Source organism: Paramacrobiotus metropolitanus, unplaced genomic scaffold (genome assembly GCF_019649055.1).
Source record: "Paramacrobiotus metropolitanus isolate TYO unplaced genomic scaffold, Prichtersi_v1.0 Parri_scaffold0000078, whole genome shotgun sequence".
In the NCBI taxonomy this organism is placed as follows: Eukaryota; Metazoa; Tardigrada; class Eutardigrada; order Parachela; family Macrobiotidae; genus Paramacrobiotus; species Paramacrobiotus metropolitanus.
Genome location: NW_026570298.1, coordinates 629663 through 656450, shown reverse-complemented (window position 1 = coordinate 656450; position 26788 = coordinate 629663). Strand labels below are relative to the sequence as shown.

The following is a 26788-nucleotide window of genomic DNA, read 5'->3' as shown; positions in this document are numbered from 1 at the left end:
TACACTACGTTTACCACAATGCGTAAATGCGCTCCGCAGTTAGTGTCCCTTACTGCACCGACCGTTTTCTAGCCACCATCCGCCAGGCAATTACAAGTATTCTCATTAAATTATCAGGTGCGCAGCAGGCCACCAGCCAGCGAAACGCATGTTACGTGTTTAAACAGTGTGGCGTAGCGTGGCGTTTGGCGTAACCCATGAATTTACATTTTTCACTGTTCTTTATCGTGCTCATCATCCGGACCGGCTTGTACACATGCTTTTCAGCCGAAAATAAGTGATTAGCTAGATGGCTGAAATTTGATTACAGAATTATTGCGTATTCTTTATGGAGAACTTATGTTGTTGTTTCCGATAGGGCATCTGTGCGCGGTGCCTATAAGTATTCGAAAATCGAACGTTATTATATGTCAAACAGATGAAACATACTGTGAGTCATCTCATCTGTACGATTACATTTATGCGGTGTACGATCAGTACTACATCAAAAACAAGGTTTATGGTACCACAAGCACATTAATCTATGTACAGATATTTATACGATCTTTATATTTTTCTGTTACCTTTTACCATTCAAGAGGAAAAGCCGAAACAAAATTCTTAGATTCTGACCTTAGCTCGTTCTATTACATAGTACGGAAGAACGCAGTGCTGTTATACTTAAATAAAATGGTTTTTTTATCCGGTATAACGCGGGGCCGTATGGGCGCCACGCGTATCCTCGATAGCGAACAGCGGTGAACCCGGATGAGGCTTTATTGCCGAATCTAATGCGCACCGTGGCGCAGCAACACCACACTAATGAGGAAGGATTCTGCAGCCAGTGCAACTGTGCTGCAGATCCGTCAAAACAGCGCAAATATGTGCGGGGTGGAATTCCCCAAAAACAGCGAATAGCTACTCAGAAGGGCGGAGCATCCCGCCTTTACACCGGCAAGCATCGAAAATATGTTCGCGAAAGAAATTGTTGAATGATACTGAACGTTTATATTTTCTTTCCGAGTGTGAATTTTAATAAACTGCAGACGTCCTTCAGCGCATGATACTTGTTACGAGGAGCACTGGCTAATGCTGTCGTCGAACAAAAAATCAGTTAAGTACGCTTCAAGTATCCTGCTGAATACAACTTTGGGAGGTATCTGCAACAGCATTATCCCAACCTATTTAATGCGTCCCTACTGGCTACTGCATTCGTCCAGTGCCTTTCAATTATCCGAACAGCTTTCCTAATGAAACACTCGGGATGCATAGACATACAGTGGCATAGGGCAGTGATTAAAAAAATTAGAAAATTTGTTGGGTACATGAAGGACACGTAGAGGCTACTTTGGATACAAGTCAAGCCCCTGGCCCGAAAAAATAAACGGAAACTAACCGTGTCATAGGTGGATTGTTTTGGTGTTTGCTCGCTTACTTGCCGTGCTTCTTTGATCTAGCAGAAGCCCGATTCTGTATTTGGTAAGATCTGGTCGCCTGAGCGGCTTGTGTGGATTTTATCCCGCAGCATGTGAGAAGTGAAACAAAGATGCAAATTGTGTTGGCTCGTGGTTTGCGTTATGCGCCCAGGGGTGTACCAGCCGCTCATCCGTGTCAGAACAGCAAGCTCAGCATTGCAAAATAAATAAATGCGTCAATGCTTTTCGATGTCCAATAATCTCATTTATGTACAGTACATTGCCTACTGGAAACCTACAACTAGTAGAAGCATGTCCTCTGTGCTTTAGTATCAAAACTCGTAAACGTTTTGCAAATCTTTCACGATCGAGTCGTATTTTCACATGGAAAATGGATGAAAAGCAGAAGATCGAAGAATCCCATTTCCTCATCTCGTGCCGGCAGTTTATGATCGGTTTATCCTTGACCGGATGTTATCCTTGGTCGATTCCTCGAAATTGGGACAAACGCCCCAGATTCGTCATATGGCCTATTATAATAATGTTGTTCGTCCTCCTTTTGAATGTGGTGATGGCAGTGTATTTGCTGTACCATTATCTGCAGGCCATAACTCGAGCAAACGACAAACTGGACGTAACCTTGCATATGCTGTCCAATGTGCAGTATTTATTTGTGGCATTTCTGGCGCTTCCGTTGAATGCCTATACCAACCGGCATCTGTACGACTGCGTGGTGGCACTCGATAGAATTCTCCTGCCGTCCACATATCCGCGTATCATACAGATCAAAAAGCACATCCTCGGTCAGGCTTCGCTGCTCATTGCGGCCGTTGTAGTGATGTACTACCTGAAGATCTATCCCGCCATTGGCCTGTACGATACATTATTCGGAATCAAAATCCCCGGTAAAGTATCTGTACTCTATAATGGCCGATCTAATAAACAGCTTGAGCAAAGCACTTTGTCCATGTCACAAGTATACGCTCAATAAAACTTTCGAAAATCACCCTATGAACTTCAAAACATTTTTCCCAGTAGTGTCTTACAGTACAGTAAAACCTGTGACTTTGAACACTCGCGTAAATTGAACACTGGTGTACATTGAACGGCCCTTACGGAACCGGCGCGTCTCGTAGACTATAACACAGGGGGGACCCCGCGTATATTGAACACTTCTCTAAAGTGAACATTGAACAAATTAGCTGGAACGGATCTAATTATTTACTAATGTTTAGCCCTTTTAAAAATCAACAAAGCGCCGAAATCTGATTTCGGGAGCGAAAAAGTACAAAAAAATGTGCTTAACGGACCAAAGTTCACAAGCCATTCGCTTGTTACAACTTTAACACCACACGATTTTTGATTTGTTATGCGCGAAAATAGCGTATAAAAGCTCGCTAATGGGGCTGCCCCCCTTTAAGCGGCGCACGTTCGCCCTCAAGAGCAGTTTTAGTGCACAGAACCACTGCCCCTGGGCGGCCCCCTGGGGGCAGCTGTTTTGTACATTGAACAGGCGCCTACATTGAACGAAAAATTTGGAACCGCAGGTGTTCAATGCACGCAGGTTTTACTGTAATTTTGCAACCAAATGCGCTATATCTAATTTTAATATTGCAAGTGCATTATGCAGAAAGTCCCACTTCGTTAAGCAGATTATATATACCAGGCATCGTATTTCCCCAGATTACGCTGTGCAAGACTGTTTTTCAGGAGCCCCTTGGATGTTTTTCATGCAGTTCATATTGACCAACGCCATGTTCTCCCGACTGGCATCGGTGTGTGCGTTCTGTTTTCTGGGTCTCACTAGCGCCGTACAGTTTCGAGCCTGCTACCAGCAAATAAAGGAACATGTGGACGTGGAGCTGACAGATTTGTCCAGCATTAACACTGCTCTCCACCGGCATCTGGAGTTATCGCGGATTCATGCGCACCTGGACACTGTTTTCGCCCCGGCCACCCTGTTCTACTGCACCACGGATGTGACTATCTTAATCTTTTTGCTGAACTTCGTTCTCAATTTTAAAATGGACACTGCACTGGGATTGTACTCTATGGACCGTGTAGAGCACCGGTTTATATCCCTCATCGGTGGAATCGGTAGCGTGATGCTGCTGCTGATTAAAGTGGGCGTATCTTGTTACCTTCATGATCAGGTTGGTAATTTGCCTTCGTTTTCTGCAGTTTGCTTTTTTAACTGGTCGATCATAGAAGTTTTATATAGGATACCATTCCGCTTCTGCCTTATTCTACTGCTTAAATTTACTAACCGATTCTGTGTTCATACAAAGTGCACGTACAGAGTGCATCATAATACAGTCATTGCAATGTAGGACTAATTGTTAGAAAGCAGACTTTGTCAGTCGGCCACGGGTTCGAAAACTAATTTAGGAAATATAATCTTCAAACCCTCTGCAACATGTATACGTATAGGGTTCAAATACAGAAAGGCTTAACCACGAAGAAACTTTTTCTGAGCCCTACGATTCATGTACGACTTATGTGGCTCACGAAACGGTTTTGTGAGTGAAAATTGAGAAAACCTATTATACAATATCGTGTAACCCAAAGTATGCCAGTGCGTTTTGGCCAGTGGGGTCCATTGTTTCGACGGACCGAAGGAATGGGGCTAGCGTCTTAAAATGTACTAACCATTCTTGCGAATCTTCTTACCATACAGGCGCATTCGGTCGTCCCCATTCTTTATCGTTTATTGCACCGCATGGAGAATTCCGCCGTTGAACAAGAGGAACGCTCAAAAACGAAAGGCTGGAGAGCGTTATGCACGCTGACGGTGCAGCGCTTACGCGATTTTCCCATCGAATTCTCGGGATGGGGACTGTTTACTCTCGACAAACAGCTGATTGCCACCGTAAGCGCATTGCAGCTGCTGGAAAACGAGTGAACGCTCTGCCGAAATGAAATTGTTGGTTCGTTTTTGCAGATTGTCGGATTGTCCGTGTCGTATTTGCTGGTGATGAGTGAGATGGGGAAGAAAGATGCCACCATCTGTAACTGCACTGCTATTGCTTGTGCGAGAACTTCCGGGTAGCGCACCGAAAGCGAGATACCGGAGAACACGATGGGTGCTGGATGGTGTTTTAACTTTACAGACATTTCGGCTTTCCCTTTCACAAAACTACAAAGGACATACCAGAAATTTTTATCCCTATTATATATATTTTCCCGCAAACTCTTTCAGCTCTTCTCTTCAGTATTTTTATTAATACCATTCATCGACTACTCAATATAAAATTTGCTTCAGATTCTAGTCGATGCGAATGAGAAAATTCAAAGAAGAAAAACAATTAAAACTGTTCTCGACCAGATATGCCAAAACCCGGTAAAAGGGCAACGAATATAAAAGTTTCGTGAAAAAAATTCGTAGTCGATAGCCTGGCAAATAACAAAACTCTTGGCTAAAATGCAGTGGAGTCTACCAAAATTACAGTTTTTATTGATGACAAGAATCGAAAGTTCAGAATAGCAGGAAAGCGGGAAACGAAGAAAATGTGCGTCCTTCTAAAAAAATAAGGCTCCCACTTCAGGTAATCGGCGTAATGAGTGTTGAATCCGGCCGAACCACCGAAGCGTGTTCGTCTACAGCGGTATGTGCCGAAATCGGCACAGAAAGTTAAAGATATTACCTGCTTAGAGCCTTAGATCACAATTAGGATGACGCAAGGCTACCCAATAATTAAAGCGCAGCCTTCAATATGTCGCAAGATGATTTAAACTACAGTACTAGCGGTGTCATCTGAAGTATATTAGAAGCCAACCAATCGCTTATTGATAGAGATACTCAGTTTCGGCTAGTTTGATGCAGCGGTACGCTGTAGGGAATCTGTAACCTTTGTAGAATGGGACGTATCGTGCCTACAGATAATTATTTTTCACAATATATAATTTTCTACCAATAATAACTTTCTCTAACGGTAAATCGGAGCTCTGCGAGTGCTACGTGCATCGTGCAACATATCGGAATACGTGTGTCTATACATGATACACTAAGATGAAGTGAATTTTGTTCCGCGTTAATAGCGTAACGTGCAAATCGGCCATCGAACGCTTTTTTTTGCGAGTCGAATATTTCCCTATCCGTACCATAATACCTCTATTAAATACAATCGCTCGTTACGGGATGGGATATGACCTACTGAGTAGCGTTTTTTGGTGAACTACTCACTTAGAGGGGAACAAACGCATTTCTAGACGCTACACACTCTAAACCCATCGGTTATATTCGCTATACGTATTGCATACCATACCAGAAAAGGATACCAACCGTCACAAAAAGCCACAACTACAACAACTTTGACCAGTCAATGGAGGTCCTGGTTAAATGCTGGTGAACTCTCCGCTGCCGATAGAAACCATGTTTTTGTTGAATTCAACCAACCTGACGAAGAGGGCCTTTGCGGCCCGGGAGCCCTGCTGGACGTGGAGCGGCTCGTGGGAATTCCGCGCGCACACCTTCACCCAAATGATCCCCACGCTCCTCATCGTCATCGCCGCTGCGGTGAACCTGCTGGTCTTTGCCATATGGCGCAACAAACCACTCTTCCTTATCCACCACATTTTCTTGTCGGGTGGGGAACTTCTGCGCGGTTTCACCGGGACAATCGGGCCAATCTACCGGCTAATCGATCCCACCGTACCCTACGCCTGGCCGGGACAGCTGTCTCTCGGAGGCGGGGTCATTTTAAGCCCGTGGGTCAACGGGACCCTGATGATCATCAGTATCGACCGGTGGTTATCGGTGGAGTACCCGTTGTTCTACCGACGCCGCGTAACCAAACCGGTGATCATCGGCAGCCACGTGATTCTCTGCGGCAGCATCTTCCTCTTCTACACCATCGTCTTCAGTATCCTGGGCAATGAGATCCTCATTATACCGTGCAACCGCGGTGGCTACATGGCCTGGATGGATCCACACTGGATCATTTTCTACAATACGGAGTTTTTCGGGGCACTGCTGGTTATGGCCATGCCGCAGGTTCGATTGACCTATGTGGCATTGCGGATTAAGTGGCAGATGTACCGACACAGAAGTATCCATCCCAATGACCTTTCGCAGAATGATTATAACGCCAAAAAGGAGGTGCTGCGCGATATGGCCAAAAATGTCTTGGCTGGAGCGACGATTGTGGTGGCCAGTGGGGTCTGTCAGGCGGCCGCGCGAGCACTGTATTTCTTCGGACTGCGCCGTGGAGGCGGTCCCGAGTACACAGTGCCGTATTTTCTCTGCAATTTCGCCAAGGATTTTTTGCCGGTTTTCTTTTATCTAGCGTTCTACCCCACTTTCCGAAAATGCTTTATGAATCTGGTTTGTAGAGAGATTTATAAGTGATCAGCTAAAACAGGTACGAAATACGTAATAGAATACTTCAATTATACGCAATGGTTTACAGAACGCAACTCTGAAGTATAAAACAAATAACCGTTAAATTAACCAACGTTTTGGGAATTAAATATATGCTGAATCAGCCGTTTTAAACCGGAAGCTGCAATAAATGTTGCCAGCAGCTTTAACTTTGAGTTCTGGAAGCGTTCGCTTTAGCATTTAATTATTGTCGCAATTGGATCGCAGTTCGCTTGAAAAATGGAAGAAACACAGAAAACTGAAGAATCCCATTTCCTCAACTCGTGCCGGCAGTTTATGATTGGTTTATCCTTGACCGGATGTTATCCCTGGTCGATTCCCCGGCAATGGGACAAACGCCCCAAATTCATCATATGGCCCATCTACATAATGCTGTTCGTCCTTCTCTTAAACGTGGTGATGGCGGTATATCTGCTGTACCACTTCCTGCAGGCCATAACTCACGCAAATGACAAACTGGACGTGAGCTTACATTTGCTGTCCAATGTGCAGTATTTATTTGTGGCGTTTCTAGCGCTTCCGCTGAACACCTACACGAATCGGCATATCTACGATTGCGTGGTAGCACTAAATCGACTTCTTCTGCCATCCACATTTCCGCGTATCATGCAGATTAAAACGCACATCATCGGTCAGGCTGTGCTGCTGTTTGCAGCCGTTGTAGTGATGTTCTACTTGAAAATCTTTCCCGCCGTTGGTCTCTATGATACATTATGGGGCATCAATTTTCCAGGTAAAGTATTAAGGTTTATATGGCTGTGCACTCTGTAGAAGTACTAACATAGGCGTGCGTATGGTTGGAATGGATATTAATTTCCGTATGCTGTCCCGGAAAAGCAAGAGTAGGATTCTTCACATTGTTAGCTTTATATTACGGCATAAAATAAACACCCTTTCTATAATGGTACACAAATTTTTGTGTGGTGGTCCATGATGAAAATTATTTGTCACATGAAAATTATTTGTCTTAGGTATTTATTAGAAAATGGGAAACGGCACAGCTTGTTAACCCACGAGTGACGTAACGACAGATATTTGATTTTATTTATTTATTTGATAATTTGCTTCCCCAAATGAATTGTACAAACGTTTTATGCAGGAGCGCCGGTAATGTTTATCATGCAGTTCATACTAACTAACGCCATGTTCTCCCGCCTGGCATCGGTATGCGCCTATTGCTTCCTGGGCCTCACGAATGCCCTACAGTTCGGCGAGTGCACCAAGCAGCTCCAACATTGGCACGAACCATCCGTGTGCGCGTCGGAGCAGCTGACAGATTTAATCGGGATTGAGTGGGTTCTCCACCGGCACCAGGAGTTATCCCGCATCCATGCACAGATGGACGCTATCTTCGCCCCGGCCACCCTGTTCTACTGTACTACCGATGTAACCATGCTGATATTCCTGCTGAACTTTGTGTTCAATTTTAAAATGGACACCGCACTGGGATTGTACTCCATGGACCGGGAAGAACACCGCTTTTTGTTCCTCATCGGCGGAATTGGAAGTGTGCTACTACTGCTGATTAAAGTGGGCGTATCGTGTTTCCTTCACGATCAGGTAGGTGCTTGGTCCTACGCTTTCTTAGCTGGGTTACTGCAAGATAACAACAAAAGTATGTTTTTTCGGGGTTAGTGCACACAAAAACGTTCTAGTAGTAAAGACCGAAAACCGGTTTCATTGTCTGACAAAAGTGTGTGTTTAGCTTTGCCAACTGAATTGTAGACCAATTAGTCTTTTCATCTGACGGTTCAACGGAAACAGAAAACGTCCTGAATTTGACGAAATCAAAAACGCTTACCCACTTTTTTTCCTTACAGGCGCATTCGGTGGTTCCGATTCTGTACCGTCTTCTGCACAGCATGGAGAATTCCGCCGTAACACTAGTCGAGGAAAGGTCAACTAAACGCTGGAAAGCGCTGTGCACGCTGACGGTGCAGCGTTTACGCGATTATCCCATCGAATTCTCGGGATGGGGACTGTTTACTCTCAACAAACAGCTGATTGTCACCGTAAGCCCACTGCAGCTACCGGAAAGCTGTTGAACGGTCGCTAATCGCTATAAGTGAAAGTGTTGGCCTGTTTGCAGATAGTCGGATTGTCCGTATCGTACTTGTTGGTAATGAGTGAGATGGTAAAGAAAGACGCCCACATCTGCAACGGCACCTCCATTACTTTGACGGGAAATCTCGCTTAACGCCACCGAAGACAAGATCCTAAAAGAGAACGATGTATTCAGTATACCTGTAGACACTGACGTAATGATTGCGAAGCTTCTCACAAATCTGTTTTATTTGAGTTTTATTTCGACAAAAGCCAGTACATGTATACGGTACATGACGACATGCCTGCGCTGATTTATACTACATAATAAAATCATCGGGTTTGAAATTCGTTATCCATAATAATTATCTTGAAACTGTTTTATTTTGAAAACCATTTTAGGTAGATACCAGATGCAGTTATCGTAGAAAAGAAATGCTTCGAATCATAATGACTCGCTTGATAAAAGCGTCCCCATCGGGGCAGTACGTGAACTTCAAAATTTTACTGATTTTTAAAACACGTGTCCACCTTTGCTGCCGTGCACTAGAGGTGCAGGAAGTGTGGTTTGCGCTTAAGATTACCGTTCTTGGGCATTCCGATAGCAAATAATACGGAGTGAATCAAAGCTGGTAGGTGTAAAATTGTAAATACAAAAGTACTGTGGTGCCAAGTGAATTCCGTACTTTTTCGTACAGCATGCTAGACAAGCGCTGTATGGACGGCTTTAGGGTTCAGTGGGTTCACTGTCTACAGCCTTATGAACTGGCTGAACGGGCAATTTGAAATAATTCATATTCAGTAGTATACGCGGGTACGACAAACGGACAAAGCAGTTCGAACCAGCATTATGTAGATTTTATTGGGCAAAGGCCATCAGTGTTACAAAAAGTGCATTCGCGTAATACTACTTAAAATGATTACTACGTAATACTACTTAAAAAAACCAGCAGTTAGATAATACGTAATACAGTTAGCATGTTTTGTAACCATAAATAGTAAAAATTTATTTTGGACTAGATTCACGTCTATAAATCCTGATAAAGAATCGTTTCGAAGCAGGAACGATTTTTCAAGAGTGAGCAACGCTCCGTTACGCTCGGCCCTTTACTACTGGCAGCCTGACGCTGTTCAGCGCGTTCAGCGAACGCTGAACCCCATATACAGCTCTAGTGTATCTGGCTTTACGAAATGGTGCGGAATTTACTTGGCACCACAGTAATGTTTGTTGTAGTCGAAGCGGCAACAAGAATAACTACGCTTATCAGTTATCAGCATAGCAAACATAATGGTATGCGCGTTATTGCGCGTGATACCCGGTGAAATTTGCTGGTGTCATCAAACATTTGCTGACTTGCGCTACCCACATGTAAAAGCAAATGTACGAACTGCGGTACATGTTATCCATAATATCCTGATCTTGGCTTGCGGTGTTATACCTCAAAGTTGTGCACGCTCAATTACCTGTACGATTACGACTGAACAATTGTGGTATGACAAGCTCAATCAAGGCACCAAAACCCAACAACTGCATTCGACAAACCGCGCACGCATGCATCGTTTGTTATGATTTTTAAAAGTCAATTGTGAGACACCGTGCTTCGAATCACAACGAAATTGAAGAATCTGAAGCAATTACAGCTGATTTACCTTCCACGATGACTGATTCATCCGGCAGCGAGCAGTTTACAGGAAAACGCATCTTGGTTACCGGAGCTAGCCGAGGTAATCGAGGCAAAATGTGCAGTCTTTGCTGTCGGTGCTTTTTTTAGGTAAAATACTATTGAAAATCACAGCTCGGATGAAAATACATACTATGGTTTATTAAAATTTATTCAGTGCATATTGTTCGCTGTAATACGTTTATTATGGACATACGGTTGATTATACAGGGATCGGTAAGGGAATTGCGCTCAAGCTCGCCAGTTTAGGAGCGGATGTGTTTGCTGTGGGGACATCCGCCGAGCATTTGCAGAAGCTTCAACAAGAGGTACGCTGACGTGTCTGTATATGGAATTTGTTTGGCACAGCGTACGTAATAAGCTTTAAAAATAATAACGACTGTATGTAGCTGAATTAAGCTATAAATCTCGGTTATATAGTAGTGACATGAACGCAAATAATGCAACTTGCGCATGGCTATAAAAGTACGGTCCTACGGCAGTTTTCTGAGGATGTTTTTCCAGAATTCCCGAATACATCCCATCCAAGTGAATCTTTCCGACTGGGACGCCACCCGTCGCGCTGTCGAGGCGGTTCTGCCGATCGACCTGCTGGTCAACAATGCCGCCACATTTGTCCACGAATCGTTCCTTCAAATTACTGAACAGGGCTACGAAAGGTACACTTTATATCAACCGTGCGATTTAATGCAAAAGGTCACCCATGATCCGCTTTGCAGACAAATGGGAGTTAATTTGAAAGCCGTTATTAATGTGTCCCAGGCAAGATAATGCTTATTAATTAATTTCAAACGAAACACAGAAAGTTAAAGCTTGTGTTGTTGTACTATTTGGTAGATTGTTGCCAAGTCGTTAATTGACCGGAAGATACCAGGATCAATCGTCAATGTATCCAGTATCTGTGCACAAGTAGCGCTACACGATGAAACCGTGTACTGTGCTTCCAAAGCGGCGCTGGACGCGGTGACACGCAGCATGGCGCTGGAGCTGGGGCCACATAAAGTAAAAAACCGGAAACGTTTCCCTTGAATTTATTAATCAGCAATTATGTGCTAATTAATAAAAAAAATTACCAAATGCCGAAGTACCAAATAGACAAAATGGTTTAACACAAACATCAGACATTTTAACTGTTGTAGGTAAAATTCGATTAAAAATCTTACTAGTAAGATACTGTTAAATGGTTCATGAACAGAATGTAACTATTAACTGTTAAGTATAATTAATTTTTATACTTGTTCGTAGATCCGTGTTAACTCGATACTCCCGAACTTAATCTTGACGGACATGGCGATGGAGGCCGGCTATACAGATCCTACCACCGCGAAGCCCTTCTTAGACCGCACCCCGTTGGGGCGACTAGGCGGTAAAGAATACACTGTATAGTGTATATCGAGTAGTGTGGCTTGCATTTGCTCAACAACACGTACAGCGAGGTGTCATGTTTGTTTTGGCGTATTTCAGATGTGGACGACTGTGTCAATGCGGTGGTGTTCCTTTTATCAGACCGGTCGAAATTCATCACCGGTGTGCATCTACCGATCGACGGCGGTTTTCTGGCTACTTAACAATGGCTATTGCTGTCATAATATACCAGCAAGAACTTGCTATAGGTAGAAGGACTGGGAACCGACTGTGCAACGGTCGACTACGTCATCACTGTCGCATACAGAATGCACTGCTGTGCTATTGCTTACCATAGGTCCACAGATTTTCTTGTCCTTTGTAAAATATATTCTCAGTTCCTTTCTCCTCTGAAGCTTTCTGATATTTTAACAGATCATATTGAATTTAGAAACCCAAACATGAGGGGCTAGAAATAGAAGAGAAAAGGAATATGGTGAGAAAACTGACAAAAACGGTGAAAATCGCGCATCTGTCGCCATGTCAGCCGCCCTCCCGTGTATGCGAGAGTGATGACGTTCAAACGGTAGGTTACCAGTCCTTCTCACACTATAGTAAGTATTTGATACCAGTAATGCTATGAAAGGCGGGAAAACAATAGGAATCTATATGGTTCGTTAGATCCGGCACGGTACATATGTAAGTGCCATTTTCAGCTACTACGTAAGTACGTATATGTAACCTTAGGTACTATGTACGTCACACTCCAGCTGGCTGACACCATCGGTACAAGGGAACCATATATCTGATTTGATTTTCCCCTTTTTAATCTGTACACCATTCACATATCGAGCGGATGATTTACGCGATTCAGCAAAACAAACCCAGGCATTCGGTTTGCGTCAAGGAAACTTTGCATGCAACAATCATAATTCATAGTGAATAAATAGTTCAGTTTTATATATAGTAGGTAAATATGGATGTTCAACAGCAGTATTTCTATAACAACTAACAAATGTACTTAATAAATTGATAAGAATGCAATATTACATAAGACAAATAGCAGAAACTAATAATTATAAGGGAGCGAGTATCAGGTGCAGCATACAATATCATGTACTAGCAGGATATACGGCACCTATTTCATAACAACTGCATTATCAGACAGCAGACACGACTACGAGTGTTACAATTATGGTTAATTATAACAGATAACTAACCGCTAGCGTATCATAACCACTGAACAGAGCCTATCACAAACTAATTAGAGCTCTTAGACTTCTGGTACTCGAGCAAGAGGAAATCAGGAGGTATCGAGCGTGGAGAAATAAAGTATGTTCGCCAAGATGGGTCGGTATTTCAAACACGAAATAGCCCTGCAAGTCCAACTAGGGCCATTCTGCTCAGCTTACACACATCCACACGTCTCAGATCAGTTTCTATCCATGATCTCGGTGTCCCGTCTGAGTGAAATTCACTATACCTGCAAACAAACCGTAGTATTTCGTTATACTGGTTAAATGTACTTCTCCTTCGGAGTTTTATTTTTGGTACTGGTTAAGATAAGTGGCCCGATACATGGTATCAAATTCCGGTTATATGCACGAAACGTTTCACTTTCGCGCACTCCCAAACACTCCTTTACAATGTCTTATGACGTCGTATAACGAATTAAGCTGTTGACATTAATGTGAAAACCGCTTGTAAGCGGCACATCGAGTTTAAAATTTCTGGCTGTACGAAAATTCCCAAAAGTTTAAATGCATTAAGGTGTACCAGAAGTGTAATTATGGACCGATCTCTTACATCTTTTCAAATCTTGCAAAAAAAAACAAACAAGCGTTAAGATCGTTTTAATACGAACCCAAGCTTCCTTCAAGTTTTTCGAATTCTAAATTGAATTTCAAAAGCTTTAAAATTTATTTTAAAATTGAAAGAAATGCCAGAATTCCGGTTCCGTGTCAAAACGATCTTTGATACGCCTAAACGGTATAATCAAACTTTTAGTACGAGGACATTTGGGTGCTGTGAACATACCCTGCACGATTAGGCTGCGATGAACAGCCGGCTAAATTTATAGCCGTTTGCGTTCAGACTGTGATATCAGTAGCGTTGCGAGCTACGGCTAACCAGCTGTTCATCGCAGCCTAATCGTGCAGGGTATGTTCACAGCACCCAAATGTCCTCGTACACCTAAACTTTCTCAATCGGATGTTAAGCGCACAGTCGCACTAACCAAATTCTTAGCTACATATTTTTTATTAAAATAATTTAAATAAACTTACAGAGAGAGATATGCGCGGATGGTCTCCCATTCATGCGGATAAGCCAGTGTCTGCACCCAACGAGCATAAACACTTTTAACCTTTACGTAAACGTCATCCGTGACCGGTGGGAAATTGCTGTCCAACGTCCACATGAATTTGTTATTCATGATGTCCCAATCTTGGCTGCAATCCAGAACGATCTTGGGGATCGTTATCTGAAGCTTATCGATCTCCAGCACATCGGCCTGGGCCTCTACTGTGTGCGGTATCATCATCTCCATTTCATGGGCTGGCAGAGGCATTAGCCCGTACATTTCCGAACTGAAGAATATCTGATACAGCGCTCGGCCAAAAATGTTCTGCAGTTTCCAGTTGTACAGTACGAGGCGGTCGCTTCTCTCTTGGTAATCCGAGAACGATAACGTGGCACCAAGCTTCGCGCGAAATTTCGAGAAGTCGTCGGACATTGACAACCTGTAGTATGCGAGCCGAAATCCGGAATCGGTAATCGTCAAATCTTTCAAAATTAAAACCGGCAACTTGATCTGCATGGCTTCCAACAAATTAATTAAATAATTCATGTTGTCGAAAGGCTTCAGTATAGCCAGGCTTTTTGTAGCTGGGCTGACTGTACGGGACAGAAGAACAGCTGCCGTGTAGCAGTTGATGTTGTCGAATTCCGTCTCATCATTGCAGGTTTCCAAGCTGATTCTGATGTGGTCGGTAGCTTCACGCCTGCTCAGGAGCTGCTGCCATAAGCTGCACACTCTGTGAAAACAGTGAAATTATTAATACGTATTATTGCGAGCGCTCAGAATCTTCGCATTCACGTTTAATCTTTAATGAATAAATATTTCTGCCAGCTAAAGCTTTCAAGCTCTATCAGGCTGCTGTGTCTGATGAACATTCCTCCCTGAGCGTGCTGACGGGCTAACGAAAGTATGCTCAAGCTAGGGCATGTGCCGAAAAGGGCTTACGGTTAGAAGAACGATTTAACCGATGAGCTACACACAGAGTGCACACAGAGTACAGACTGATACTGTACCGATACTGCCGTGGTTAACGCTCCCACACAGAGAGCGCATTTTGGGATGGTTGACCACGGTCAGGTTGTGAGCCAGTTACCGCCACCCCGGGCCATCACTGCTGGAGCGCTCACCTGCTGTACGCCAAGCACTTTATTCCGTTTGCCAGAGCACACGCCCTGCTGAGCGACCCTTCCGACAAACTGCTCCTCATCAAGCACGTGAGCACGGCTCTTGGGGAAAAGCAGATGTCATCTTGTCCGTCATACTCTTGCCGGTTTCACCTACGTATCACGGTGATGGCTGCATGTTCATTTCATTTTTTTCACGACGGACCCATTAAGGCCGCCCCTGACGCTTGCCATGCTGTTGCAAGTGCTGGAGGCGCAGCTGACCAGCCGGGCTGAACTGCCGTCGATCGCCAACCGAGTATTCCGTGCATTGTGCAAGCGAAAGTGTCCCGAGCGAAACAAGTTAGCCGGCTACAGCTGCCGTTATATCTTAGAGTTGGTAACCAGTGTTTCCCCGACCGGAACCCTACAAAAATCTACTTGGTAGTTAGTTTTCATACGGTTACGTACGGTTTTAGCCAACGGCTTAACGGTTATGGTGCTGTATTTTTGCGGTAAAAACAACCGGCTTGGCCGTACCGTGGCTAACGGTTAAGTACGGTAAACTGTTTACCATAATATAATCGATAATAATCCATACGTTTACCATCATTTGCAGTCGTTTTTTTATTATATCAATCATGCGGTTTAAATAAAGGTCACCAGTCCCCCGCTTTGCAGACAAATGGGAGTGAATCTGAAAGCCGTTATAAATGTTTCCCAGGCCCTCGTACTAATGTTTAATTCCAAAGCCAAAAAAAAGCTAAACCTTGTGTTGTTAATTAATTGGGCAGGTTGTTGCCAAGTCGTTGATTGACCGGAAGACACCTGGATCCATCGTCATTGTATCCAGTATCTGTCCAGAAGTAGCGTTACACACCATGTAACAGTGTACTGTGCTTCCAAAGCAGCGCAGCATGGCGCTGGAGCTTGGGCCACATGAAGTATAAAACCGGCATACATTGAATTTATTTAGCAATTATCTGGAAATCAATGGACAAATGTACCAAATAAATTCGTACAAACAGATATATGACAGCTTTAAATAGCAAAACCTCTAGTACTGTACCCTAACCCTGCACTTGAAGGAAATTTGTACGCTATGAGCGGTACGGTGCTGTATAGCCGGATAAACGTTCAGTCAATTCACGTTCTAACATGCGTTAGTTGCAAGCCGTGTATATGTGAATGGTGAATGCGGTCGTACAAGTGCGTCTGGCTGCACTCTTCAAATTTCCTTCAAGTGCAAGGACTTAAGATACAGTTACGAAAAATTAAATAAAAAACTATTACTAGTTAAAATATTGCTAACCAGTTCAGGAATCATAGCGTACTTTTATACTTATTCGTAGATTCATCTTATAACTCGATGTTTTCAAATCTGATTTTGACGGATATGGAGGCCGGCTACAAGACGGACCCTACAACCGCGCAGCCCTTCTTAGACCGCATACCTTTGGAGCGGCTAGGAGGTATTGACTGTACCTGAGCACATAGAGCTTGTCAACAACAGCAAGACATCGAGGTGTTGCGGTTATTTTGGCCTGATTGCAGACGTGGACGACTGTGTCAATGCGGTGGTGTTTCTCCTATCAGACGGGTCAAAATTCATCACGGTGTGCATCTTCCGGTTGACGGCGGCTTTCTGGCTACCTAATCATAGACCATATATTATTTACTTATAGAGTCATAGACCTAATCATAGACCATATATCATAGACCATATATTATTTACGTTACAGTGCATACCATTTACAAGTACAAGTCTACTAAATAGATAGACACAATTATTTCAGACCAAAGGTCGATTATGATACACTAGAAAAATTTGAACAATGATGTTTTGGCGCATAATTTTTGCGCGAAATTAACCGCACTAACTACTGCAGTAGGTCGTGCGTGGATAATTTGACAAAAATCATTGCCATAAGTTGTACGCCGAATATGGCATCAAATTAATAATACGTATTATTAAGTAGATTTTCGGTGTTCAGCTCCCGGCGCAGCACGAGAAGCGCACCGGTCTTGGCCAGACAGAAGACAGTGGCAAGACACAGAATAATAAATACACATAAGGCGGCATCCATAAATTACGTCACACAAGTTGGGGGAGGGGGGAGGTCCTGAAAGCGTTACTGTTGTTACAAAGGGGGAGGGGGGGGGTATTAAAAACTTGTTACGATTATGACATCACCATGCTATATCTATGGAGGGGTTCTAAATTTGTTACGTAGCGCTCAGGGGAGGGGATCTGAGTTTGATAGCACTGGTGACATAGGGGGAGGGGGGTATCAAAATGTCGAATTTTTGCGTTACGTAATTTATGGATGCCGCCGAAGATTATTCAGTGGCCTACGCATACAATACGTACGTACAACGACGGTATACGCGACTAAAAGGCACGAAATATCTTGCCTGAGAAACCAGCAGCACACATGCGCCGCTAGCAGCCCGAAGGAAGTTGTTCTACAGCAGGAGAGAAAGTGGGACAGCTCATATACCGTGTACGTACATGCGGCTTGCAGCCCTGCCGCCCTCATACCGGTTCGTGGCAGACGGTTGTCTGCACGCTATTGCTGTGCAGCATGTGCTGAATATACTGCAATAGACAGACTGCATTATAAATGCTGCCGTTGCATGATAATAGCAGTGGTGATGCAGTTCTTGGCGTCTGGTGTATAATATTGCGCGGCATTTGCGCCTTAAAAAGTTTTGTTTTGCACTGTGTCAAAATTATAATAATTATGGAATTTCGGATGGGCTCGTAATCGTCTACGAAATACAGTGTTATACCTAACGTTCGATTTGTGCCGTACCCTGGACGATTGTGCGGATAATCTGGTTGTCAGCTTGTCAGCATCACATCATGGTGAGGTGCAATTTTTGGTGAATTTTTGGTGAAAACGCAGTTTGTTTTTACGCTGAGAGGACTTAATTTGCTTGGTTGCGCTTTGCACTTACGGACTTATCTGTATATTTTTATTTTAATAATTATTGCAGAGATTTTGGTGCATCTCCATGCCCTCAGTGTCAAGTTCTGTTGCACAGGTATCCACTGAGTAGGTAACGAATTATTACAGCATGGTCATACACCATAATTGCACAAATATCTCCCTATCTCCCCTATTTACTGCAAATATTCTTAATTCTAAATATAATAATACAATAGCAAACCGTATTAAGCGACGAAATGTCTTGCAGTTGCAGATAATAACCAAACATGTTTGTGAATAGCAAGTTGTCTATCACAAACTCACAACTGAAGTATTAATGGAAGATCGCAGTATTAATTTTGAAGTTGTTTAGTCTATAGACTCATAGAGTCGTGTGACATTGAACATTCGTGCAATAATAACAATTTGTTTTACTTTGTACATGCGCTCCGCCACCCGTTTTAAAAACAACACACAATAACATAAAATAACAATATACGTAACATACTGTCATATTTTACACCTTGTTCTTACTATTTTGAACTGTAATACTAGCACTTAACTATGCTCAGTTACTTACAATAAATAAATCGTCATGTCTACGCGCGAAAATACTCCCGCACTTTGGGTTTTGGCTGCGTGCGATAGTATCTCGCGCCACGAGTTTTGGCTACGCGCGAGAGGTTTTCGTTTTCGGGGGAATATTTTCTACCACTAACTATGGCAAAAACTGGAAACTGTACCGTACAGTTTGTACGGTTCCCTGAATTTGTTTTTGGAACAAACGTCCACATACGTCAAATTTATTATTAATATTCCTTGAGACCGTGAAGTCAAAAACAAGAACCGACAGTTGTATTGTTTCGTACGTTAGCAACCTTCACTTCACCCTTGACACATTCACAGCGCAACTGTTCTGCATCGGCTAGGCAGATGCAACCGCCGGCGTATTTTCAAGGTACCTGCTGCTGTTACTGTTACTGGATTACGGCCCTGCGATTAGGGAAAAGGCGCCAGGGTGGCGGTTTCGATTATGGTAATTTACCAGTGACACAGTTCGTCCTCCTGGGCATAGTTGGCGCTTTGAATTTGCTTGCCCAACAGCAGTTCAAAGGAAAATCAAAAACTACGATTTTAAGACTGCGATTTATTGGAAAATTTCTAATTACGATTCAATTATGGGCAGTGCCCGCAGAGGATAAAACTGAAAAGGTGGCAGGCGATCTCCAGAAATCGTTTGATTTTAGATAAACATATGACACATACTGAAAAGCTAAGCTACAGCCAGTTAGGTATTGTTTTAGAGATAGTGCAGGCAAAAATAGGGAAATGTGCTTTTAAAATGTCATTTATAGTCAAAGTATCAGCACAGAATAAGTATGGAAGTCAAAGCGAGCGATATCAGCCAGTCAATGACTGAAAGGCCGAAAGAGGTAAAGGTCACCAGAAGTGAAAAGTGCGCGTAATCCACAGACAAATTCGCAAATCGCTTGTCCTCTCATATACGAAAACTTTTTCAGTAAAGATATAATTCGTTTTACATCACAGGAGCAGGCAAACTTGTGAAGGATTTCAAATCTTGTCGAATTTTATTAATTTTAGACCAGCTTTCCTAGGCGTTGTGGATGTGAAATCAGAAGCCGCATTCCGATTAATTTAGGTGCATGATTAAGTCACGTCAGCCCGAGTGCGTCGTTCATTGTTTTTAGGATGAAATGGCCTTTTCGCTGGGTGTAATGCCGCGATTTCAGAGGGTGTGGACGGATGTCGACCAGCTAAACTGCCAGAACACTGTGCTCGTACGCAACGATAACGACACGTGGTGGGTCGGTTACATTCAGGATATAGAAGGCGACCAGGTTTTCATCCATTTCGGCTCCAAAAAGGTCACGTCGCGGTGGATGCATATAGGAACCGTCTGGTCCTTCCCATTTTACTATGCGGGAGATCCTATGTATCCATACAAAGGTTTTCTGAACGTTCCGGTTTTTGTGGCTCTCCGCGACGAAGACAACGGACCCTTTCACTTCAGACCAGCCGTTATAACGCATCTCTTATCCTGTTGTAATTCATGGAATGTTTTGCATCCGAACCGATGCTGCCACAACTGACCTGCCCACGCAGAGAGATTACTTCGAGTTAACGGACATCGGCCAGGTTGTCTGTCAATTGCCGCCCACTTGGCCATCCTTGCTGGAGTGCCGCAATGGTTTAGTCTGCACCAAGCACTTCATCCCGTTTGACAGAGCCCAAGTTTGTCTGAGCGACCCTTCCGACAAATACCGGATCATCAAGCACATAAGCACGGCTCTTGGGAGCCACGAGCTCCGATCATCACTTCCGCCCTTCTATTGCAGATTTCATCTGCGCATTCAAAAAGATGTCTGCATGTTCATAACCATCGACTCAAAATCACAGTCACTTACGACTGCCATGTTGGCGGAAGTGTTGGCGAAGCATCTGGTCGGTCGGAGTGAACTGCCGTCTATGGCTGATCGAGTTTTCTGCGCAAGTGGAACTGCCCCGTTCGAAACAGGTTAGGAGTTATCCCGCTTTAGGTCTTTAACTGCTATCGTGCCACATGTGACTCACTGTAAGTAATACTAAAGACCGCTGCATGTACAGAGAGTTTTTAGTGCTACTTTCAATGGCTAGGGTGGGTCTCAGATTCGAGGCGAATCTAGCTACAATACATCAACACCTGGCTTTGCGAACCCTCTCTGTAGCCGTGGCCACTGCCTACCGCCCACTCATGCGTTGAGGAACCATAACAAAGCTTCGCTTTGTTACGGTTCCTCAACGGCGCTTTGTTACGGCTGTTGTTAGCTACATTCGCTTAGAATTCGAGACCCACCTTTACTGTGCACTACATAATACAGTGAAACTCCTCTTAACATTCACCTTCCTATAACATTCACCCCTTTGCTGCATACAAGAAGCTGGGAACCAAACCGCCCGGTAGACTATAACACAGGGGCAGTTCTCTTAATAACATTCACCCCTTTACAGCTATAACATACACCTTTTACGGAACCGGGAACAGCTTTCCCAGCTTATTCAACCCCTGCGTAACATACGGTTTACTAGGCTGGTGAAGAAAACCATTTCGGTGTCTCTAAAATAAGGTTCCGGCTTCTGTTTTTAATCTGATCAGTACCAGATCTTCCAGCTCCAAGCATACAAAAGGGCAGCAAAACCAACATTCAGACCGATAATGTCCACACTCTGATATTTTGTTTATTTTTTGGTTAAATAACACTCCCGGGGGCCGTGCCCCTGAGCCCATGAGGGCAGTGCCCCTGGGGGGAGTGCTTCTGTATAACATACACCCCTCTGTAACAATATTCAGAAAGCCTGGAACGGAGGGTGTATGTTGTAGGGAAGTTTCACTGTACGGTAGTAGCTATTTATTATGTATGTACATATGTAGCTACGTACTGACGCCTCAGGCCGAATATTGTCTTGTTAACCTTGCATTGAATTTGCTGAATGAATTTTCGGAAATCATGAAAAACTGTATTGGTTCTTGCATACGGATGATGTCAAAAGCGTAAGCCATCCGACGAAACTACTTCACTGCTCATAAATTGCGTTTTATTACTGTTTTAAATAAATTGCTTACAAAGACGAAAAAATGTGTTATTTATTTCGACATTAATTTTGGTCTATAATAACCTGCGTTGTAGTGGGTGTACATAATTGAGGAAAACGGTTCATGGGATATAGCAGTGCACACTGTACTGTATGTACCTAATATGTTTCTGTATTGTACACAGTACTTTGGTTTTAGAAACGTTCCTCATTTCCGCCAATCAGCTGAAGTTTCGGCAGTTCCTTAACTAGAAAAATCCACGCTGTCGTGCATTGGCAGACCCGAGCGAGGCTTAAGCGAAATTTCCACTACAGAACGTTTTCGGGACTTCTATAGGTCAGCACACGATGCAGTACATAGTGAATTTAGCAAACCGCACAAAAATTTGTAAATATTTGTTGCAGGGCTGTTTTTTACTCGTAATGCTAACTTAAAAATTGTTGGAAACTGCACTTAATTAAGAAGTTACGTCTTGAAAGAAATGGTCTAGAAGAACATAATTAATAAGTAGAATTCCATGGATTATTCATTTGCAAAAGACACCTGCGTAGAGCTAGTTTTCCGGCTGTTCTGCCAGGTTTTGAGAAATGCCGCAAATTTAAGGAATGATGAATAATACATGCAACCTTTAAAGTTTTAAACACTTTCAAGTTAACCTTAAAGTTACGAAAAAATGTTAAAGAGTCTATAGTAACTACGGGGACGTAAGTAAAGTACAGTTATGGGATTTCACCTTAAATGGTAATTCGTAGCGGGTGGCAGCAGCTGGCAGCAGCTTTGGAACTGGCACCCATTGTTCGCCCTCGGAGAGAACAATGGGGTGCCCCCCCCCTCAAAAAGCAAAAGACGGGCCTGCTCGTGTGCATTACGCGGGATGCGTAGGATGTATTTGTACATAAAAGTGTGGGTGCTGTCTATGTAACTTACATAGATCAATCGCTGAAGTACCGCTGTAAAACCCGCTATGGCACGAAAGCCAAAAACGACGTCATAGCGGTCAGCAGCGAAACTTAAGAATGTTTCTTCCCTAACGAACTTCCGTAACGCTCTTCCGTAACAAACTTCCGCAACGAACTTCCGTAACGAACATCTGTAACGGGTTTCCGTAACTGACAGAAATCAACCAGTGCATTAGTCTTGAATATAGAGGACCTCCGCTACGCTCCGGTCGATAAAGTACAGTCTGAATCTAACCACGGTGATCTGAGTATATGTTATTCTTATGATATTCTTTTGTTATTATGTTATTTCTTATGTTACGTCTTAAGTTATTCTTGCGTTATTCTTACGTCTTTCTTCTGTTATTGTTATCCTATTTCTTATATCACTTCTCATCTGCTTCTTCATATGATTCTTATGTTTTCTTATATTTTATTTTTAACTTAACTTAACATTCTTAAGAGAATAAGACGAAAACAAGAATAACCTAAGAAAAACATAAGAATAAACTTATGAAGAAGAACATAACAAATAACACCAGACAAAAGAAGAACCATACGAAGGAGAATATAAAAAATAACACAAGGAAACATAACAATAACATAAGATTAACATATACAGAGTAGTCAGACTCGAACTTTCATTGGTCAGATCCAGACTCAGCCCTTTAGCGCTGGCTGTTATAGGGCAGAAAGCCTGAACGACAACGCTCTGGTCTGCTTCACGTACGTATAAAATTTTCGCGTATTTTTTCCCCCTGCGGAATAAAATCATTAAGTACTGTTAATTCGCAGTCTATGTCAACCTCAGCAGGTCTGGGCTTAAGCTTCATAATTCCTATTCGGTCGGTGCAGACGTACAATTGCAAACCTGTTAACGTTGTACTTACAGTTAATATTTTGAAATTCTTTGGTCTGTTTCAACCTGCAGTTCTTTAAAATGTTTTCATATTTAGATGACGCACTGGTGCTGACTGCTTCCATCCGTGATCTGACTCCTTCGCTGCTGAGTGAGGTATTTTCCCATCTGGACGTGCATTCACAAATGGCGACCAAACGGTACGGGCATAATCAAACAGTCATCAAATCGGGTGGGCCGTGGGCGGCCCAAAAGCCCCGTCAGCCGCAACTCTGGCGGAGGACAGTACAGTCGACTAGCTTGTTCAGGTGTTTAAACTGTGCGGGACGATATCTCAGTCGCCGGCTGTTCCGGGCACATTTCGAGTTACAACTGGAAGTACTTAGTTTACAAGGGATAGTGGACGCTCATTTTAGAAAATGAACCCGGTAAATGTTGCCTATTTTTTCGAGTACATCCACCGAAACCGCCACTTGCGGGCGCTCCAAAACACTTTTGTGTATCGTTTTGTTCGATTCTACAGCAGAACGCAAAGTGATAAATTATAAATAAGCTGACTTTCGGTGCTTATTAAAACTTGCATTTTAAACGTGCAGTGCATTTGAACTTTTTCTCGATTGTAATTTGATATAATATCAATAACTGGATGCTGCTTGCACAAATGGTTTTCAGCGTGCACTCTGTACGGACAGTAAATACAAAGGTCCATGCTGGGTGCACGGGAAACACGGGCACTGGCTGCGTGCACGAGCGTCTGCACGGGTTTAGGCAGCGTGCACGGGAATCTAATTTGTTTTAATTTCCGAACTTTGATTTGTGTTTTGTAATTTGCACTTCTGACACCGTTTACGCTTTTTCTCCTTTGATAGTATTGTATGTATAAACGCTTACACTTCACCTTATTCAATAACAACAACAATAACACAACTTGGGTACAAAAGGGAACTGTAGTGCCCATACACAGTACGGTGCAAAGCGCCCTAACGGCGCCAACATCCGTCGAAGCGACAGTTTTGATAAAACGTGAGCGAAGGTCATGATCACGATTGGCGTAACGCTCGAAGCATTTGCTGGCCCAGGTTAAAATCGCTTATTTTTAAAACTATTCAAAGTCTCCGTACACGCAGCCAACGCCCGTGTTTTTTTCCCGTCCCGTGCGCCAGCAATAATTATCATAAAAGGGGCTGACAGTTGCCTCAGCTCAGCACTCCCGGGAGTGCTGAGGGCCCTGTACTTGCTGTCGTTACCTGGAGTATGACGTTAATACGTATACGTATGCGTATGCGGCAGTAATACGGTTACATCAGGCGCGGTACATGAGCACCATGTTTATGTGCACCATGTTTCCGAGGCCAACCACAAATAAAACTCCAGCCGGGTGACGTCAGCAAGTGCCATTCATTCCATTCTATCCCTTTTGTACAAATTTTTTGCCCTCTACAAGACAAAACATTTCAAAATAGTGTTTTTGAGTGTGCGCAACCGACAGCTGTGGTGGATACACACGTGTGTAGGCCTGTTGAGCCGTTTCCCTTTAGAATATTTGGGGTTTTCGTAATTGTTTTCCGATGACAAGTCGAATAGGACTGAAAAAGCGCTCGTTGCGGTTGGCAGGCAACACTTAACAAACCAATATTAAAACATATAGGGGGAAAAATGAGTCTAGCCGAACCAGTCCCTTGTACTTCTGATGTCAGCCGGCTGGTGTTTTACGTTGTGGCTATACATGGCGCTTATGTACCGCGCCTGATTTAGCCGTATGTATTGCCGCAACGTCACATTCCAGGCGGCTGACGGCAGCAGTACAAGGAAACGGGCCGAGTAGACTTGTTTGTCCCCCTATATACGGTACAGAATACAGATAGTGCATTAAAATATCAAATCGATCTTATCATCAGCTGCTCTTATCTGAGGTGGCTTAAACCGACCGCGCGTGTTGTGTTATCAGGGTTTGCGCATTGTGGCAGTTGTTGCTGAGCAGTCCGCGCATGACGGAGCACATCAGTATTTCGCTGGAGAGCTGTTGGCGGCTGAAGGTGGACAACGGCAACTGCTTCAAAGCGGCACTTCTACTCCTCCGCTCAATTAGCTCAAGCACAATCAGCCTCACACTGCTGACTTTTCCCCCGCCTTGTCACTCTTTGTTCCTGAACAATTTGCTTGAAGCTATAATGGTCACCAGGCTGCCTTTGATCGTCTTCAAAGACCACACTTATAACGGCGACTCAAGAGTTAATTTTAACCATCAACTTCAATCTCGACTGAAACATACCCCTATTAATAGTTTCTGTGTTATCAGACATACTTATGCGTTCTGGCTGAGTGAGTCACGAAAAAATTGATGTGTTATAGACTTTGCATATCGGTTCACAAAAGTCACGTCCGATGAGGACATGCTAACGTACACACAATACTTTTTTATCTTGATCAGTACAATTATCTGCGCTGTGTACGACAAATTTATCGTCAATACACGAAAATTGTCGTCGATAAGAAGAATAATATGTCGAAAACAGCAATTCAGTTGAATTCGCGCGAATACATCGCGTAATGCGCGGGTAAACAGTGAGCATAAAATTAATAACAATCGTTTACATTCATTTTGCTTTCTTCGCCCAGTTGGTTATTGTGCTGGTACATGTTAACTGTGAAAATTATTTTTATAATTATATATGTCTTATTAGGTTTTGTTACATGGCTAAACGTGGCGTAGCTAAAGCATTTTCGCCACTGAATTCTTTACGACGTAAAAAACAGCAAGAAAACGGTTCATCTTTTTTTAAAGTCTCAAGCACTCTGTGAAGTTACATTTTGTTTAATTATTTGGATAAAATAAATAACCAGTAGAAAATCGACTTCGTCAGAAAGCACCAAATGCGATTGCTTTCCCAACACGACTAGTAGAGTGTGGTCAGTCAGCGCGCCGCGTGTGCCAAGCTAACAAGACCGTAATTATAATTAATTGTGTAAAAGGATATGAATGCATACGCATGCCTACTTGAAATAATTATAACGCCGCCATAAATCGCCATAGTGTACATGCATGTACGCGTACTTATTACGCGCATTGATAATGCGCACATTGTACAGTCTGCAATCTGCATCATGTACTGTACTCTGTACCACATTCCGTCACGGTTGGAGTCAGAATAACGAAAAAAACTTGTGTTATCAGTGTTTCACATGGAGTGAATTCGCAACGGCAGTATCAACATGCAGGA

At 43.3% G+C, this 26788-nt stretch overlaps 4 protein-coding genes and 1 long non-coding RNA gene across 6 annotated transcripts; 4 read left to right on the top strand and 1 right to left on the bottom strand.

The window, feature by feature from the left end:
* Nucleotides 1-1747: 1747 nt before the first annotated feature.
* Nucleotides 1748-4588, top strand: LOC129595484 (uncharacterized). Its single transcript, XM_055492507.1, has 4 exons — nucleotides 1748-2299; nucleotides 3105-3547; nucleotides 4072-4263; nucleotides 4336-4588. The coding sequence occupies exons 1-4, from the start codon at nucleotides 1786-1788 to the stop codon at nucleotides 4441-4443; spliced, it is 1257 nt and encodes a 418-aa protein (XP_055348482.1). The 5' UTR covers nucleotides 1748-1785; the 3' UTR covers nucleotides 4444-4588.
* A 3275-nt stretch (nucleotides 4589-7863) lies between these two features.
* Nucleotides 7864-9131, top strand: LOC129595448 (uncharacterized). Its single transcript, XM_055492460.1, has 3 exons — nucleotides 7864-8334; nucleotides 8595-8786; nucleotides 8864-9131. Exons 1-3 carry the CDS (start codon nucleotides 7885-7887, stop codon nucleotides 8969-8971), a joined length of 750 nt encoding a protein of 249 aa, XP_055348435.1. The 5' UTR covers nucleotides 7864-7884; the 3' UTR covers nucleotides 8972-9131.
* Nucleotides 7921-9348, bottom strand: LOC129595449 (uncharacterized). Of its 2 annotated transcripts, none has more exons than XR_008691319.1 (3): nucleotides 9228-9348; nucleotides 8576-8990; nucleotides 7921-8370 (listed from the first exon to the last, which is right to left on the bottom strand). It is a non-coding gene; the product is annotated as an uncharacterized LOC129595449 (long non-coding RNA). The 2 variants fall into 2 exon arrangements; XR_008691318.1 differs by having other exon boundaries at nucleotides 8580-8990.
* An 855-nt stretch (nucleotides 9349-10203) lies between these two features.
* LOC129595447 (L-xylulose reductase-like) lies at nucleotides 10204-12886 on the top strand. Its single transcript, XM_055492459.1, has 7 exons — nucleotides 10204-10542; nucleotides 10710-10807; nucleotides 11004-11158; nucleotides 11219-11261; nucleotides 11337-11501; nucleotides 11745-11865; nucleotides 11964-12886. The coding sequence occupies exons 1-7, from the start codon at nucleotides 10476-10478 to the stop codon at nucleotides 12065-12067; spliced, it is 753 nt and encodes a 250-aa protein (XP_055348434.1). The 5' UTR covers nucleotides 10204-10475; the 3' UTR covers nucleotides 12068-12886.
* Nucleotides 12887-19322: 6436 nt separating this feature from the next.
* On the top strand, nucleotides 19323-25909 carry LOC129595475 (uncharacterized). Its single transcript, XM_055492497.1, has 3 exons — nucleotides 19323-20714; nucleotides 23665-23767; nucleotides 25516-25909. Exons 1-3 carry the CDS (start codon nucleotides 20255-20257, stop codon nucleotides 25907-25909), a joined length of 957 nt encoding a protein of 318 aa, XP_055348472.1. The 5' UTR covers nucleotides 19323-20254.
* The last annotated feature ends 879 nt before the right edge of the window (nucleotides 25910-26788 follow it).